The sequence below is a fragment of the Thalassophryne amazonica genome, chromosome 5, assembly GCF_902500255.1.
Source record: "Thalassophryne amazonica chromosome 5, fThaAma1.1, whole genome shotgun sequence".
Lineage (NCBI taxonomy): Eukaryota > Metazoa > Chordata > Actinopteri > Batrachoidiformes > Batrachoididae > Thalassophryne > Thalassophryne amazonica.
The window spans coordinates 4,902,751-4,916,661 of NC_047107.1; the positions used below are offsets into that span (position 1 = coordinate 4,902,751).

Below are 13,911 nucleotides of genomic sequence, written 5' to 3' on the forward strand. Positions count from 1 at the left end.
CTCTGTAATAAAATTTTATGGTCAACAGTATCAAACGCGGCACTAAGGTCTAACAGAACAAGCACAGAGATGAGTTCACTGTCTGAGGCCATAAGAAGATCATGTGTAACCTTCACTAATGCTGTTTCTGTACTATGATGAATTCTAAAACCTGACTGAAACTCTTCAAATAGACCATTCCTCTGCAGATGATCAGTTAGCTGTTTTACAACTACCCTTTCAAGAATTTTTGAGAGAAAAGGAAGGTTGGAGATTGGCCTATAATTAGCTAAGATAGCTGGGTCAAGTGATGGCTTTTTAAGTAATGGTTTAATTACTGCCACCTTAAAAGCCTGTGGTACATAGCCAACTAATAAAGATAGATTGATCATATTTAAGATCGAAGCATTAAATAATGGTAGGGCTTCCTTGAACAGCCTGGTAGGAATGGGGTCTAATAGACATGTTGATGGTTTGGATGAAGTAACTAATGAAAATAACTCAGACAGAACAATCGGAGAGAAAGAGTCTAACCAAATACCAGCATCACTGAAAGCAGCCAAAGATAACGATACGTCTTTGGGATGGTTATGAGTAATTTTTTCTCTAATAGTTAAAATTTTATTAGCAAAGAAAGTCATGAAGTCATTACTAGTTAAAGTTAAAGGAATACTCAGCTCAATAGAGCTCTGACTCTTTGTCAGCCTGGCTACAGTGCTGAAAAGAAACCTGGGGTTGTTCTTATTTTCTTCAATTAGTGATGAGTAGTAAGATGTCCTAGCTTTACGGAGGGCTTTTTTATAGAGCAACAGGCTAAGTGAAGATCTTCTAATTTAGTGAGACGCCATTTCCTCTCCAACTTATGGGTTATCTGCTTTAAGCTGCGAGTTTGACGAGATACTCTATCTCACAGAGTTTAGGTAGCTACTCTGCACTGTGTTGGTATATGGAATTAGAGAACATAAAGAAGGAATCATATCCTTAAACCTAGTTACAGTGCTTTCTGAAAGACTTCTAGTGTAATGAAACTTATTCCCCACTGCTGGGTAGTCCATCAGAGTAAATGTAAATGTTATTAAGAAATGATCAGACAGAAGGGAGTTTTCAGGGAATACCGTTAAGTCTTCAATTTCCATACCATAAGTCAGAACAAGATCTAAGATATGATTAAAGTGGTGGGTGGACTCATTTACATTTTGAGCAAAGCCAATTGAGTCTAATAATAGATTAAATGCAGTGTTGAGGCTGTCATTCTCAGCATCTGTGTGGATGTTAAAATCGCCCACTATAATTATCTTATCTGAGCTAAGCACTAAGTCAGACAAAAGGTCTGAAAATTCACAGAGAAACTCACAGTAACAACCAGGTGGACAATAGATAATAACAAATAGAACTGGTTTTTGGGACTTCCAATTTGGATGGACAAGACTAAGAGTCAAGCTTTCAAATGAATTAAAGCTCTGTCTGGGTTTTTGATTAATTAATAAGCTGGAATGGAAGATTGCTGCTAATCCTCCGCCTCGGCCCGTGCTACGAGCATTCTGGCAGTTAGTGTGACTCGGGGGTGTTGACTCATTTAAACTAACATATTCATCCTGCTGTAACCAGGTTTCTGTAAGGCAGAATAAATCAATATGTTGATCAATTATTATATCATTTACTAACAGGGACTTAGAAGAGAGAGACCTAATGTTTAATAGACCACATTTAACTGTTTTAGTCTGTGGTGCAGTTGAAGGTGCTATATTATATTTTCTTTTTGAATTTTTATGCTTAAATAGATTTTTGCTGGTTATTGGTGGTCTGGGAGCAGGCACCGTCTCTACGGGGATGGGGTAATGAGGGGATGGCAGGGGGAGAGAAGCTGCAGAGAGGTGTGTAAGACTACAACTCTGCTTCCTGGTCCCAACCCTGGATAGTCACGGTTTGGAGGATTTAAGAAAATTGGCCAGATTTCTAGAAATGAGAGCTGCTCCATCCAAAGTGGGATGGATGCCGTCTCTCCTAACAAGACCAGGTTTTCCCCAGAAGCTTTGCCAATTATCTATGAAGCCCACCTCATTTTTTGGACACCACTCAGAAAGCCAGCAATTCAAGGAGAACATGCGGCTAAACATGTCACTCCCGGTCCGATTGGGGAGGGGCCCAGAGAAAACTACAGAGTCTGACATTGTTTTTGCAAAGTTACACACCAATTCCATGTTAATTTTAGTGACCTCCGATTGGCGTAACCGGGTGTCATTACTGCCGACGTGAATTACAATCTTACCAAATTTACGCTTAGTCTTAGCCAGCAGTTTCAAATTTCCTTCAATGTCGCCTGCTCTGGCCCCCGGAAGACAGTTGACTATGGTTGCTGGTGTCGCTAACTTCACATTTCTCAAAACAGAGTCGCCAATAACCAGAGTTTGATCCTCGGCGGGTGTGTCGTCGAGTGGGGAAAAACGGTTAGAAATGTGAACGGGTTGGTGGTGTACACGGGGCTTCTGTTTAGAACTACGCTTCCTCCTCACAGTCACCCAGTCGGCCTGCTTTCCCGGCTGCTCGGGATCTGCCAGAGGGAAACTAACGGCGGCTAAGCTACCTTGGTCCGCACCGACTACAGGGGCCTGACTAGCTGTAGAATTTTCCACGGTGCGGAGCCGAGTCTCCAGTTCGCCCACCCTGGCCTCCAAAGCTACGAATAAGCTACACTTATTACAAATACCATGACTGCTAAAGGAGGCCGAGGAATAACTAAACATTTCACATCCAGAGCAGAAAAGTGCAGGAGAGACAGGAGAAGCCGCCATGCTAAACCGGCTAAGAGCTAGTAGCTGCGCTAAGCTAGTGGATTCCTAAAAACACACAAAGTGAATAATGTGTAAATAATTTAGAGGTGATTCAGCAGAGGGAGTGCTTTAGTTAAGGCACGTGAAGATTACACTGTGAAACAAATCGTTATCTAGTTAACTAGATCAATCTAACTGCGCAGATTAAACAGCTAACAGATACAGCAAAACACCGCTGTGCTCCGGAACAGGAAGTGATACAATACCGCAGTGAGAGCCAACCACCAGTAGAGGCAAGCAAGGGCTCGCAATCCACGTACAAACTGGAGACACCCGGGTGGTAACAGGAAATGTCCTATTTTTACTTTAACAGGTCCTGATGTCACATAGTTAACCCTCTCAACTTCATTCCACTTCTAAAACATGCAGAACAAGTTGATGAACGTAGGCGATGAACGCTGTGAAGTTACGATTAACGGCGTGTGTGGCGGCGTGTCGAATATCACCCCTTTGCCATGAAATTACGTTCTTCCTTTTGACGGCTTTAATTTTGTCATATCATCATGAAAATTGATACACAGGTCGAGCACGACAACCTCTTACAATTCATAGGGGCATCACCCATGGGCGGGGCAAAATGCCTCAATAGTGCCCCCTTGAAACTTTCAAAAACCCCTCCCCATAGGGGTTTTTTTTTTGGAGTAGGGAGATGAAAATTGGTACACGTGTGACTTGCATAGACGTACAAAAAAGTCTCTTGCAACATGGGTCTACTCCAAACAGGAAGTTGGCCATTTTGAATTTCCTTGTCATTTTGACGTGATTTCCACACGTATTTGAACGAACTCCTCCTCTGGATTTTGTCCAATGCACTTCAAATTTCTTTCACAGCATCCAGAGATGATACTGACCAAAAGTTATCGAAAGCTTTTTTCTATGTTGAAGGGTGTGGCCACTATGGCACCGCCATTTTGACCCTTCGCCATGGAACATCAAGTCCTTATAACTCCTTCATTCTTAGCCTGATTGACTTGAAACATCACGTGTGAAGACAGTTGGCCCCTGAACACAACTGCCCCCTCTGTTTGTGCTCTGAGCGCCCTCTAGTGGATGAACCATCAACATGTCATAACTCCTTCATGGATTATGTGATTTGCTTGAAATTTGAACTGTGTGATGAGTGGTTGCCCCTACGCACATGCCCACATCTGGTCACAAGGGGACGCGCTTGGCCTGGGGAGGCGGTCGCGCAGAACGAGGGCCCGTATTTGACTGCTTGCAGTCCTAGTTATTATTATTATTATTATTATTCTCACTTTTAAAATCCAATTTTTGGCCCTTTCCCATGCTCAAAACTCCCCAAACTTTGCAAAGTCATCCAGACTGATCCGAAATTCGATATTTTGGGGGTCACGCACATGGTCGCAGCGAAATTGCAAAATTGCGCCCCCTAGAAAGATCAAGCACGACAGCCTCTCACAACTCATAGGGGCATCGCCCATGGGCGGGGCAAAATGCCTCAGTAGTGCCCCCTTGAAAGTTTCAATTCTTTCCCCTTCTGGGTTTTTTTGGAGTAGGGAGATGAAAATTGGTAAACGTGTGACTTACATAGAGGTACAAAAAAGTCTCTTGCACCATTGGTCTACTCCAAACAGGAAGTCAGCCATTTTGAATTTTCGTGTCATTATGGCGCCGCCATTTTGACCCTTCGCCATGGAACATCAAGTCATGATAACTCCTTCATGCTTTGCCTGATTGACATGAAACTTCACAATATGATGACAGTTGGCCCCTGAACACACCTGGCCCCTCTGTTTGTGCTCTGAGTGCCCCCTAGTGGATAAACAATCAACTGGTCATAACTCCTTCATGCTTTACCTGACTGACTTGAAACTTCACATGTGCAATGAGGGTCATCCCTTTACCACACCTTGCCCTTCTATTTGTGCTCTGAGTGCCCCCTAGTGGATGAACTATCAACATGTCATAACTCCTTCATGCATTGTGAGATTTGCTTGAAATTTGAACTGTGTGATGAGTGGTTGCCCCTGTACGCACATGACCACATTTGGTCACAAGGGGACGCGCTGGCCTCGGTAGGCAGTTGCGCGGAACGAGGGCCCGTATATGACTGCTTGCAGTCCGAGTTATTATTATTATTCAGCGCAAAATGAAATCCAAATTTTGGCCTTTTCCCATGCTCAAAAACTCACCAAACTTTGCAACATCGTCCGGTTGGATCCGAATTTTGATATTTTGGGGGTCACGCACATGGTCATAGCGAAATTGCGAAATAGCACCCCCTAGAAATTTTCAAAAAACCCTCTGCATAGGGGTTTTTTCATCTTAGCCTCACAGAATTCAGTACACATATTTACCATGCTAGGACCCACAGAAAAGTCTCTTAACGTCATGTTGAAATGTCGACAGGAAGTCGGCCATTTTGATTTTAAGTTTCGATTTTGAGATAATTTTTGCCATTTTTGGTCATTTCCAGTACTTACATTTGAATGAACTCCTAGGGAATTCATCCAGTCGTCTTCAAATTTGGTCAACATCATCATGACCCAGTGGTGATCAAAAGTTATCAAAAGAATGTAATTACGGTGTGGCTGCTAGGGTGCGTCAAACTTTGACAAGCTTTTCGGAGCACGCCGTGTCACTTCAGACGGCTGTCACGCACATGCTTCATTGTAGATCCTTCAAACATGCTGGACATGATGAAGGCTCTTCCCTGAACATCTGCATATATTAACTTCCCACCTCCGCCATAGCGCCCCCGAGTGGTAACAGGAAATGTCCTATTTTTACTTTAATAGGTCCTGATGTCACATAGTTAACCCAATCAACTTCATTCCACTTCTAAAACATGCAGAACAAGTTGATGAACGTAGGCGATGAACGCTGTGAAGTTATGACTAATGGCACCCGTGTGGTGGCGTGCCGAATATCGACCTTTTGCCATGAAATTTCGTTCTTCCTTCTGACGGCTTTAATTTTGTCATATCATCATGAAAATTGATACACAGGTCAAGCACGACACCCTCTTAAAATTCATAGGGGCGTCGCCCATGGACGGGGCAAAATGCCTCAATAGCGCCCCCTTGAAACATTCAAAAAAACCCTCCCCATAGGGGTTTTTTTTGGAGTAGGGAGATGAAAATTGGTACACGTGTGACTTGCATAGATGTACAAAAAAGTCTCTTACCCCATTGGTCTACTCCAAACAGGAAGTCGGACATTTTGAATTTTCTTGTCATTTTGGTGTGATTTCCACATGTAGTGTTTGAACAAACTCCTCCTCGGGATTTTGTCCAGTGCACTTCAAATTTCTTTCACAGCATCCAGAGATGATACTGACCAAAAGTTATCGAAAGCTTTTTCTATGTTGAAGGCTGTGGCCACTATGGCACCGCCATTTTGACCCTTCGCCATGGAACATCCATCCATCCATCCATCCATCCATTTTCTTCTGCTTTATCCGGAGTCGGGTTGCGGGGGCAGCAGCTCAAGCAAAGCCGCACAGATCTCCCGATTCACACACACCTCCCTCAGCTCCTCTGGGGGAACCCCAAGGCATTCCCAAGCCAGCCGAGAGATGTAGTCCCTCCAGCGTGTCCTGGGTCTTCCCTGGGGCCTCCTCCCAGTGGGACGTGCCCAGAACACCTCTCCAGCGAGGCGTCCAGGGGGCATCTGGAAAAGATGCCCGAGCCACCTCAACTGACTCCTTTCGATGTGGAGGAGCAGCGGCTCGACTCCGAGCTCCTCCCGAGTGACCAAGCTACTCACCCTATCTCTAAGGGAGTGCCCAGCCACCCTGCGGAGGAAACTCATCTCGGCCGCTTGTACTCGCGATCTCGTTCTTTCGGTCATGAGCCAAATCTCATGACCATAGGTGAGGATAGAAACGTAGATCGATCGGTAAATCGAGAGCTTTGCCCCCCTACTCAGCTCTCTCTTCACCACGACGGTCCGATACAGCGACCGCATCACTGCAGGTGCTGCACCGATCCATCTATTGATCTCACGCTCCATCCGTCCCTCACTCGTGAACAAGACCCCGAGATACTTAAACTCCTCCACTTGAGGCAAGGACACTCCACCGACCTGAAGAGGGCAAAGCACCTTTTTCCGGTCGAGAACCATGGCCTCGGATTTGGAGGTGCTGATTTTCATCCCGGACGCTACACACTCGGCTGCAAACCGCCCCAGTGCACGCTGAAGGTCCTGATTGACGAAGCCAACAGAACGACATCATCCGCAAACAGCAGAGACGAGATTCTGTGGTTCCCAAACCAGACCCCCTCTATACCCTGGCTGTGCCTAGAAATTCTGTCCATAAAAATAATGAACAGAACCGGTGACAAAGGGCAGCCCTGGCGGAGGCCAACGTGCACTGGAAACAGGTTTGACTTACTACCGGCAATGCGAACCAAGCTCCTGCTGAGGTCGTACAGGGACCAGATAGCCCTTAGCAAAGGACCCCGGACCCCGTACTCCCGGAGCACTCCCCACAGGGTGCCCCGAGGGACACGGTCGAACGCCTTCTCCAGATCCACAAAACACATGTGGACTGGTTGGGCAAATTCCCATGAACCCTCGAGCACCCGATGGAGCGTGTAGAGCTGGTCCAGTGTGCCGCGACTAGGACGAAAACCACACTGCTCCTCCTGAATCCAAGGTTCGACCATCGGTCGAATTCTCCTCTCCAGTACTCTGGAATAGACCTTACCGGGGAGGCTGAGGAGTGTAATCCCCCTATAGTTGGAACACACCCTCCGGTCCGCCTTCTTAAACAGAGGGACCACCACCCCGGTCTGCCAATCCAGAGGCACTGTCCCCGATCGCCACGCGATGTTGCAGAGGCATGTCAGCCAAGACAGCCCCACAACATCCAGAGACTTAAGGTACTCAGGACGGATTTCATCCACCCCAGGAGCCTTGCCACCGAGGAGCTTTCTAACCACCTCGGTGACTTCGGCCTGGGTAATAGATGAGTCCACCTCCGAGTCCCCAGTCTCTGCTTCCTCTTCGGAAGACATGACGATGGGATTGAGGAGATCCTCGAAGTACTCCTTCCACCGCCCGACAACATCCCCAGTCAGGGTCAACAGCTCCCCACCCGCACCGTAAACAGTGCTGGTGGAGAGCTGCTTCCGCCTCCTGAGGCGTCGGACGGTTTGCCAGAATCTCTTCGAGGCCGACCGATAGTCCTCCTCCATAGCCTCCCCGAACTCCTCCCAGACCCGAGTTTTTGCCTCTGCGACCGCACGGGCTGCGGCACGCTTGGCCTGCTGGTACCTGTCAGCTGCCTCTGGGGTCCAACAAAGATAAGTAGGACTCCTCCTTCAGCTTGACAGCATCCCTTACTTCCGGTGTCCACCACCGGGTTCGGGGATTGCAGCCGCGACAGGCACCAGAGACCTTGCGACCACAGCTACGAGCGGCCGCATCGACAATGGAGGTGGAGAACATGGTCCTCTCGGACTCCATGTCTCCAAACTCCCCCGGGATCTGGGAGAAGCTCTCCCGGAGGTCTGAGTTGAAGACCTCGCTGACAGAGGGTTCCGCCAGTCGTTCCCAGCAGACCCTCACGATACGTTTGGACCTGCCAGGTCTGACCAGCTTCCTCCCCTCCCAGCGGATCCAACTCACCACCAGGTGGTGATCAGTCGACAGCTCTGCCCCTCTCTTCACTTGAGTGTCCGAAACACGTGGCCGAAGGTCAGATGATACGACTACAAAGTCGATCATCGACCTCCAGCTCAGGGTGTCCTGGTGTCACGTGCACTTATGGACACCCTTGTGCTCGAACATGGTGTTCGTGATGGACAAACTGTGACTAGCACTGAAGTCCAACAACTGAACACCACTCAGGTTCAGATCGGGGAGGCCATGCTTCCCGATCACCCCCCTCCAGGTCTCACTGTCGCTGCCCACATGGGCGTTGAAATCCCCCAGGAGAACAATGGAGTCCCCAGTCGGAGCGCTATCTAGTACCCCTCCCAGGGACTCCAGGAAGGTCGGGTACTCTGCACTGCTGCTCGGCCTGTAGGCCGAGACAACGGTGAGAGACCTGTCCCCGACCCGAAGGCGTAGGGACGTGACCCTCTCGTTCACCGGCGTGAACTCCAACACTTGGCGACTGAGCTGGGGAGCAATAAGCAATGCGACCCCAGCTCTCCGCCTCTCCCTGTGGGCGACGCCAGAAAAATGAAGCGTCTAGCCCCTCTCCAGGAGTTGGGTACCAGAGCCCAAGCTGTGCATGGAGGTGAGCCTGACTATCTCTAGTCGGTATCTCTCAACCTCCCGCACAAGCTCAGGCTCCTTCCCCTCTAGCGAGGTGACATTCCACGTCCCAACAGCCAGGTGCTGTGAGCATGGACTGGGCCGCCGGGCCACCCGCCCTCGACCGCCACCCAATCCTCTCTGCACCCGACCCCCATGGCCCCCTCTGCAGGTGGTGAACCCACAGGAGGGCGGGCCCACATCACTCTTTTGGGCTGAGCCCGGCCGGGCCCCATGGGCTAAGGCCCGACCACCAGGCGCTCGCGCGCGAGCCCCAACCCCAGGCCTGGCTCCAGGGTGGGACCCCAGCTCCGCCATAGCGGGCGATGTCACGGTCCTTGATCTTTTACTGGTCATGGAGCCCATGGAACATCAAGTCCTTATAACTCCTTCATTCTTTGCCTGACTGACTTGAAACGTCACATGTGTGAAGACAGTTGGCCCCTGAACACAACTGCCCCCTGTGTTTGTACTCTGAGCGCCCCCTAGTGGATGCTAGAGGGCCTCCTTCATGGATTATGTGATTTGCTTGAAATTTGAACTGTGGGATGAGTGGTTGCCCCTATACTCATATGCCCACATCTGGTCACAAGGGGATGCGCTGGCCTGGGTAGGTGGCCGTGCAGAACGAGGGCCCGTATATGACTGCTTGCAGTCCTAGTTATTATTATTCTCACTTTTAAAATCCAAATTTTGGTCCTTTCCCATGCTCAAAACTCCCCAAATTTGCAAAGTCGTTCGGACTAATCCTTCATGCTTTGTCTTGTTGACTTGAAACTTCACGTGTGATCAGGGTTGGCCCCTGAACACACCTGGCTTTTCTCTTTGTGCACTGAGCGCCCCCTAGTGGATGACCCAATCAACTTTTCATAACTCCTACATGCATTGTCTGATTTGCTTGGAACTTGAACTGTGTGATGAGGGCCAGCCCCTGTATGCAGCTAACAACATCTAGTCACAAGGGGATGCGCTGGCCTGGGTAGGCGGTCGCGTGGCACGAGGGCCCGTATATGACTCCTTGCAGTCCTAGTTTAATTTATTTCTTTTATGTAGCGCTACATCACAACAAAGTTGCCTCAAGGCGCTTGACACAAGTAACGTCTAACCTTACCAACCACTAGAGCAAGAACACAGGCGACAGTAGTAAGAAAAAACTCCCTTTGATGGTTTGAGGAAGAAACCTCAAGCAGACCAGACTCAAAGGGGTGACCCTCTGCTTAGGCCATACTACAGACACAGTAGACAAAACACATATACAGCAACCTTTGGGAGTCCATGCTGGTGCACAGGATGGGAAGCCTGCAGAAGTAGACACCACTCCCATCTCTGGATGGAGCCGCACCTCAAACAGAGAGAAAAAACAGAATCAGGGGGCAGAAGACAACAAATACAGTATAATTTGTCAGCATTAAGTAACAAGAAAAACAAGAAATACTAAGGTGATCACCGGCCACTAGCCCTAAGCTTCACTAAAAGACCCAGAATTTAGCTAAAGTTGAGGCCGCGGCACGCTCTGTTTACTAATAAAAATGAATTTAAAAGAGTAAAAAGCATAGAAACATACTATGCCAATATACTAGCCATATGAAAGGGAAAATAAGTGCGTCTTTAGTCTGGACTTTAAAGTTTTTTACAGAATCTGACTGTTTTATTGATGCAGGGAGATCATTCCACAGAACAGGGGCACAATAAGAGAAAGCTCTGTGACCCGCAGACTTCTTATTCACCCTAGGGACACAAAGTAATCCTGCACCCTGAGAACGCAGAGCCCGAGCTGGTACGTAGGGTTTAATTAGGTCAGCTAGGTAGGGAGGTGCTTGTCTGTGAACACTTTTGGTCAGATTGTTGCAGATGTCAGAGTTTAAAAGTAGGAAATTGCTAGACATCACCTTCTTACTGATGCAAGGCAATCTTCTCAGGATTTCATGTGAATGAGATTACCAGCAGTTATCAGCATGTATAACTGAGTATCATCAGCATAGAAATGAAAGGTAATCCCAAATTTGGAGTTGCCTTTCATTGGGAATTGGGATTTTGGATTTGAATGTGTTCACCCATAAAACTGGATTTTATATTGTAGACGTTCCATGTTAGACTTACGTTGATGTAACATAAAAACCAACAACACAGCCAACACCCAAGTCTTGGTACTGCCTACACTTCCCCCATTCTTGGAAGCATTTCTGGACATCCTCTTTTGGAACGGTGTCCAGCTGGGTTATTGCGTTCTGCATGATGTCTTCTTGTGAATCAAACAGAGTCCCTTTTAGTGTCTTTTTTAACTTGGGGAACAGCCAAAAATCAGGGGAGTCATGTCATGAGAGTAGGGAGGCTTACAAATCACAGGAAGGTTGTGTTTGGCCAGGATAACCTGAATCAGCTGAGTAGCATGGGCAGGTGCATTGTCATAATGGAGCTGCCAACTTTGCACCGCCCACAGATTCAATCATTTGCAAGTGCACAGCCTCAGGGAGGTGATGTAGGACCTCCTGATAATACTCTTTATTAACATTTTGGCATCCATGTTGATGTTTTCATTGCAATGACTGAAATTTAGGTTCCATATCGTACCTGTATCATCACCAGTGATGACAGTCTGCATGATCTGCATGTTTGGTTTGGCAAAATATTCATCAAATTCCCTTCCTGACACAACCCTACTCATTTACCTGGGCTTGGGACTGACACTCAGAAAGAACTGTCTGAGGTATTTGTTGCTCTGGATTGCATTCTTTAAAAATGCTGTTAATAGATGTGTTTGTTTTTTCTTGTGTGTCCAGTCAGTACTTGCAAAACAGAAGTCTTTGTTAGAGCGAGTGGATTCTCTTGATGAAGAGTGTGAAGATTTGCACAGGCAGCTGGGAGAGAAGGAGGAGAAAGAAGTGAACCTCAAAAATCTGTTGCAACAGCTGTCAGAGGATAAGGAACGGCTCCAAGAAGAGCTCACTCAGCAGCACGTATGTATGGCAGGTCTTCAGCCAGCACTTCAGCGTGACTGCTGCAGAACTCAGAAGTTCACTGTGAAGTCCTTGTTCCACCAGGCTTTGTGTTGTGAGCTGCAAAAGGAGAAGCAGATGGTGGAAACTCATGTAGGGGAGCTGAAGAAAAGCATGGCTGAGCTGAAGGAAACTCTCCAGGTTTTAAAGGAGAGGGAGAGGATTTTGGTGGCTTTTCCAGAGCTCCACTCGCAGCCACGACCACAGAGTAAGAAATAACTTAATCTACCTTTATAGTGCGTGCACAGTCTGCAGGGTTCTCACCAGTGTTATAACAGCGTAACGGTCCATTACGCTGTTATAACACTGGTGAGAACCCTGCAGACTGTGCACGCACTATAAAGGTAGATTTTTATGAGTTCAATGGTATGCCTCATTGAATGGTATGTTCCAGCTTTCACCGAATTAAATAGTCGCTCCATTGAAAGAATGTTAAAACATTCATTATTTGTTTTATATAATGGCTAAAATAGATCCTTGTCATTTGATATTTTATTAATTTATAAACAACAATGTGTGTCACTGCACAGGAGCTAATTCATACACCACAGATTACTGTAGAAAATCCTTACAAATGTTTTTTTTTAACTTCAAGATTAATTTGTGATTACTCTACATTTTGAATAAAAAAAAACACCAAAGAAGGCCCTTTATAAACCCATAAAGCAAAAGCTTCAGTGGGGTCAAAGCCTAAGCAGTCCCCGAACCCCCGGCTTCTTAACATGATTTTTTCATCCCATTATGCTGAGAAAAAATCCTGCTGAGAACCCTGGTATGTACGGCTTTAGGAATACAGAACAGGGTCTGTTATGGTTAGCGCTATACTGAGTCAAGATAGGACCCCAGGATGCAGGACAGCCCGGACACAAAGGGTTAAAAATCCAAGATGTTTAATTTTTCAGTGCAATAGGTGATCTAGCCATGGTGAACAGGATGATCCAACGTGATAATAACAACAAAACAAAAAAGAAGAGAGAGACCAAACAAGGGACTAACCAAAAACAACTGACAGAAAACACAGCAGGTGCACACTTACAAACTGGATAAATTAGGTGCAGACTGTCAGGAAGCGTGGTGGGAGACAAACGTAATCGACCTGCAAAGGAGGAAGCAGACAGATGTGACAACTGATTGACAACAGGTATGATGACTGAGTGAAGGCCAGAGAACATAAGAGGAACAAGAGCAATCAGAGATTTCTGACGTCTGCCAATCTGGATCCAGACCACCTCCACAATTCAGTGGAGTCTTCCATGATGTAATAGCTATCTGTGGTGCAAATTTAGTGAGAATCTGTGAAGCAATTTTGACATAATCCTTCAAAGCCTGCATAAAGTGAATCTTGAGCCAGAATCCAGATTCGGAATCAGATCACCTCCAAAATTTAATGGGTTCTTCGGTGGCCTAATGTCTGTCTGTGGTGAAAATTATCTGTGCAATAGTTTTGACCTAATCCTGCTAACAGTCAGACAGACAGATAGATAAATAAATGCTGATTTTCTTTGTTTGTTTGTTTTTTTCAATTTATTTTCATTTATATAGCGCCAAATCACAACAGAGTTGCCTCAAGGCACTTCACACAAGTAAGGTGTAACCTTACTAAACCCCAGAGCAACAGTGGTAAGGAAAAACTCCCTCTGAGGAAGAAACCTCAAGCAGACCAGACTCAAAGGGGTGACCCTCTGCTTGGGCCATGATACAGACATAAATTACAGAACAATTCACAAAACGATTATACAGGAAAAGCTGTTGGTGCACAGGACAGGAGGGTCTCCAGCACAAATACCACACCCAACTCTGGATGGAGCTGCACCTTAAACAGAGAGAAAAAAAGAATCAGGCATCAGAAAGACAATAAATAGTGTAATTTGTTAGCA

General features: G+C 46.7%; 1 protein-coding gene across 1 annotated transcript in view; it reads left to right on the forward strand.

Annotated features, from left to right (window-relative positions):
- The first annotated feature begins 11,647 nt into the window (after positions 1–11,647).
- Positions 11,648–13,911, forward strand: part of LOC117509711 (coiled-coil domain-containing protein 157-like) — an 87,879-nt gene continuing 85,615 nt past the window's right edge. The window contains exons 1-2 of the mRNA XM_034169429.1: positions 11,648–11,995; positions 12,080–12,242. Of these exons, the coding sequence (XP_034025320.1) occupies positions 11,648–11,995; positions 12,080–12,242 (511 nt within the window). The remainder of the gene's footprint in view (positions 11,996–12,079; positions 12,243–13,911) is intronic.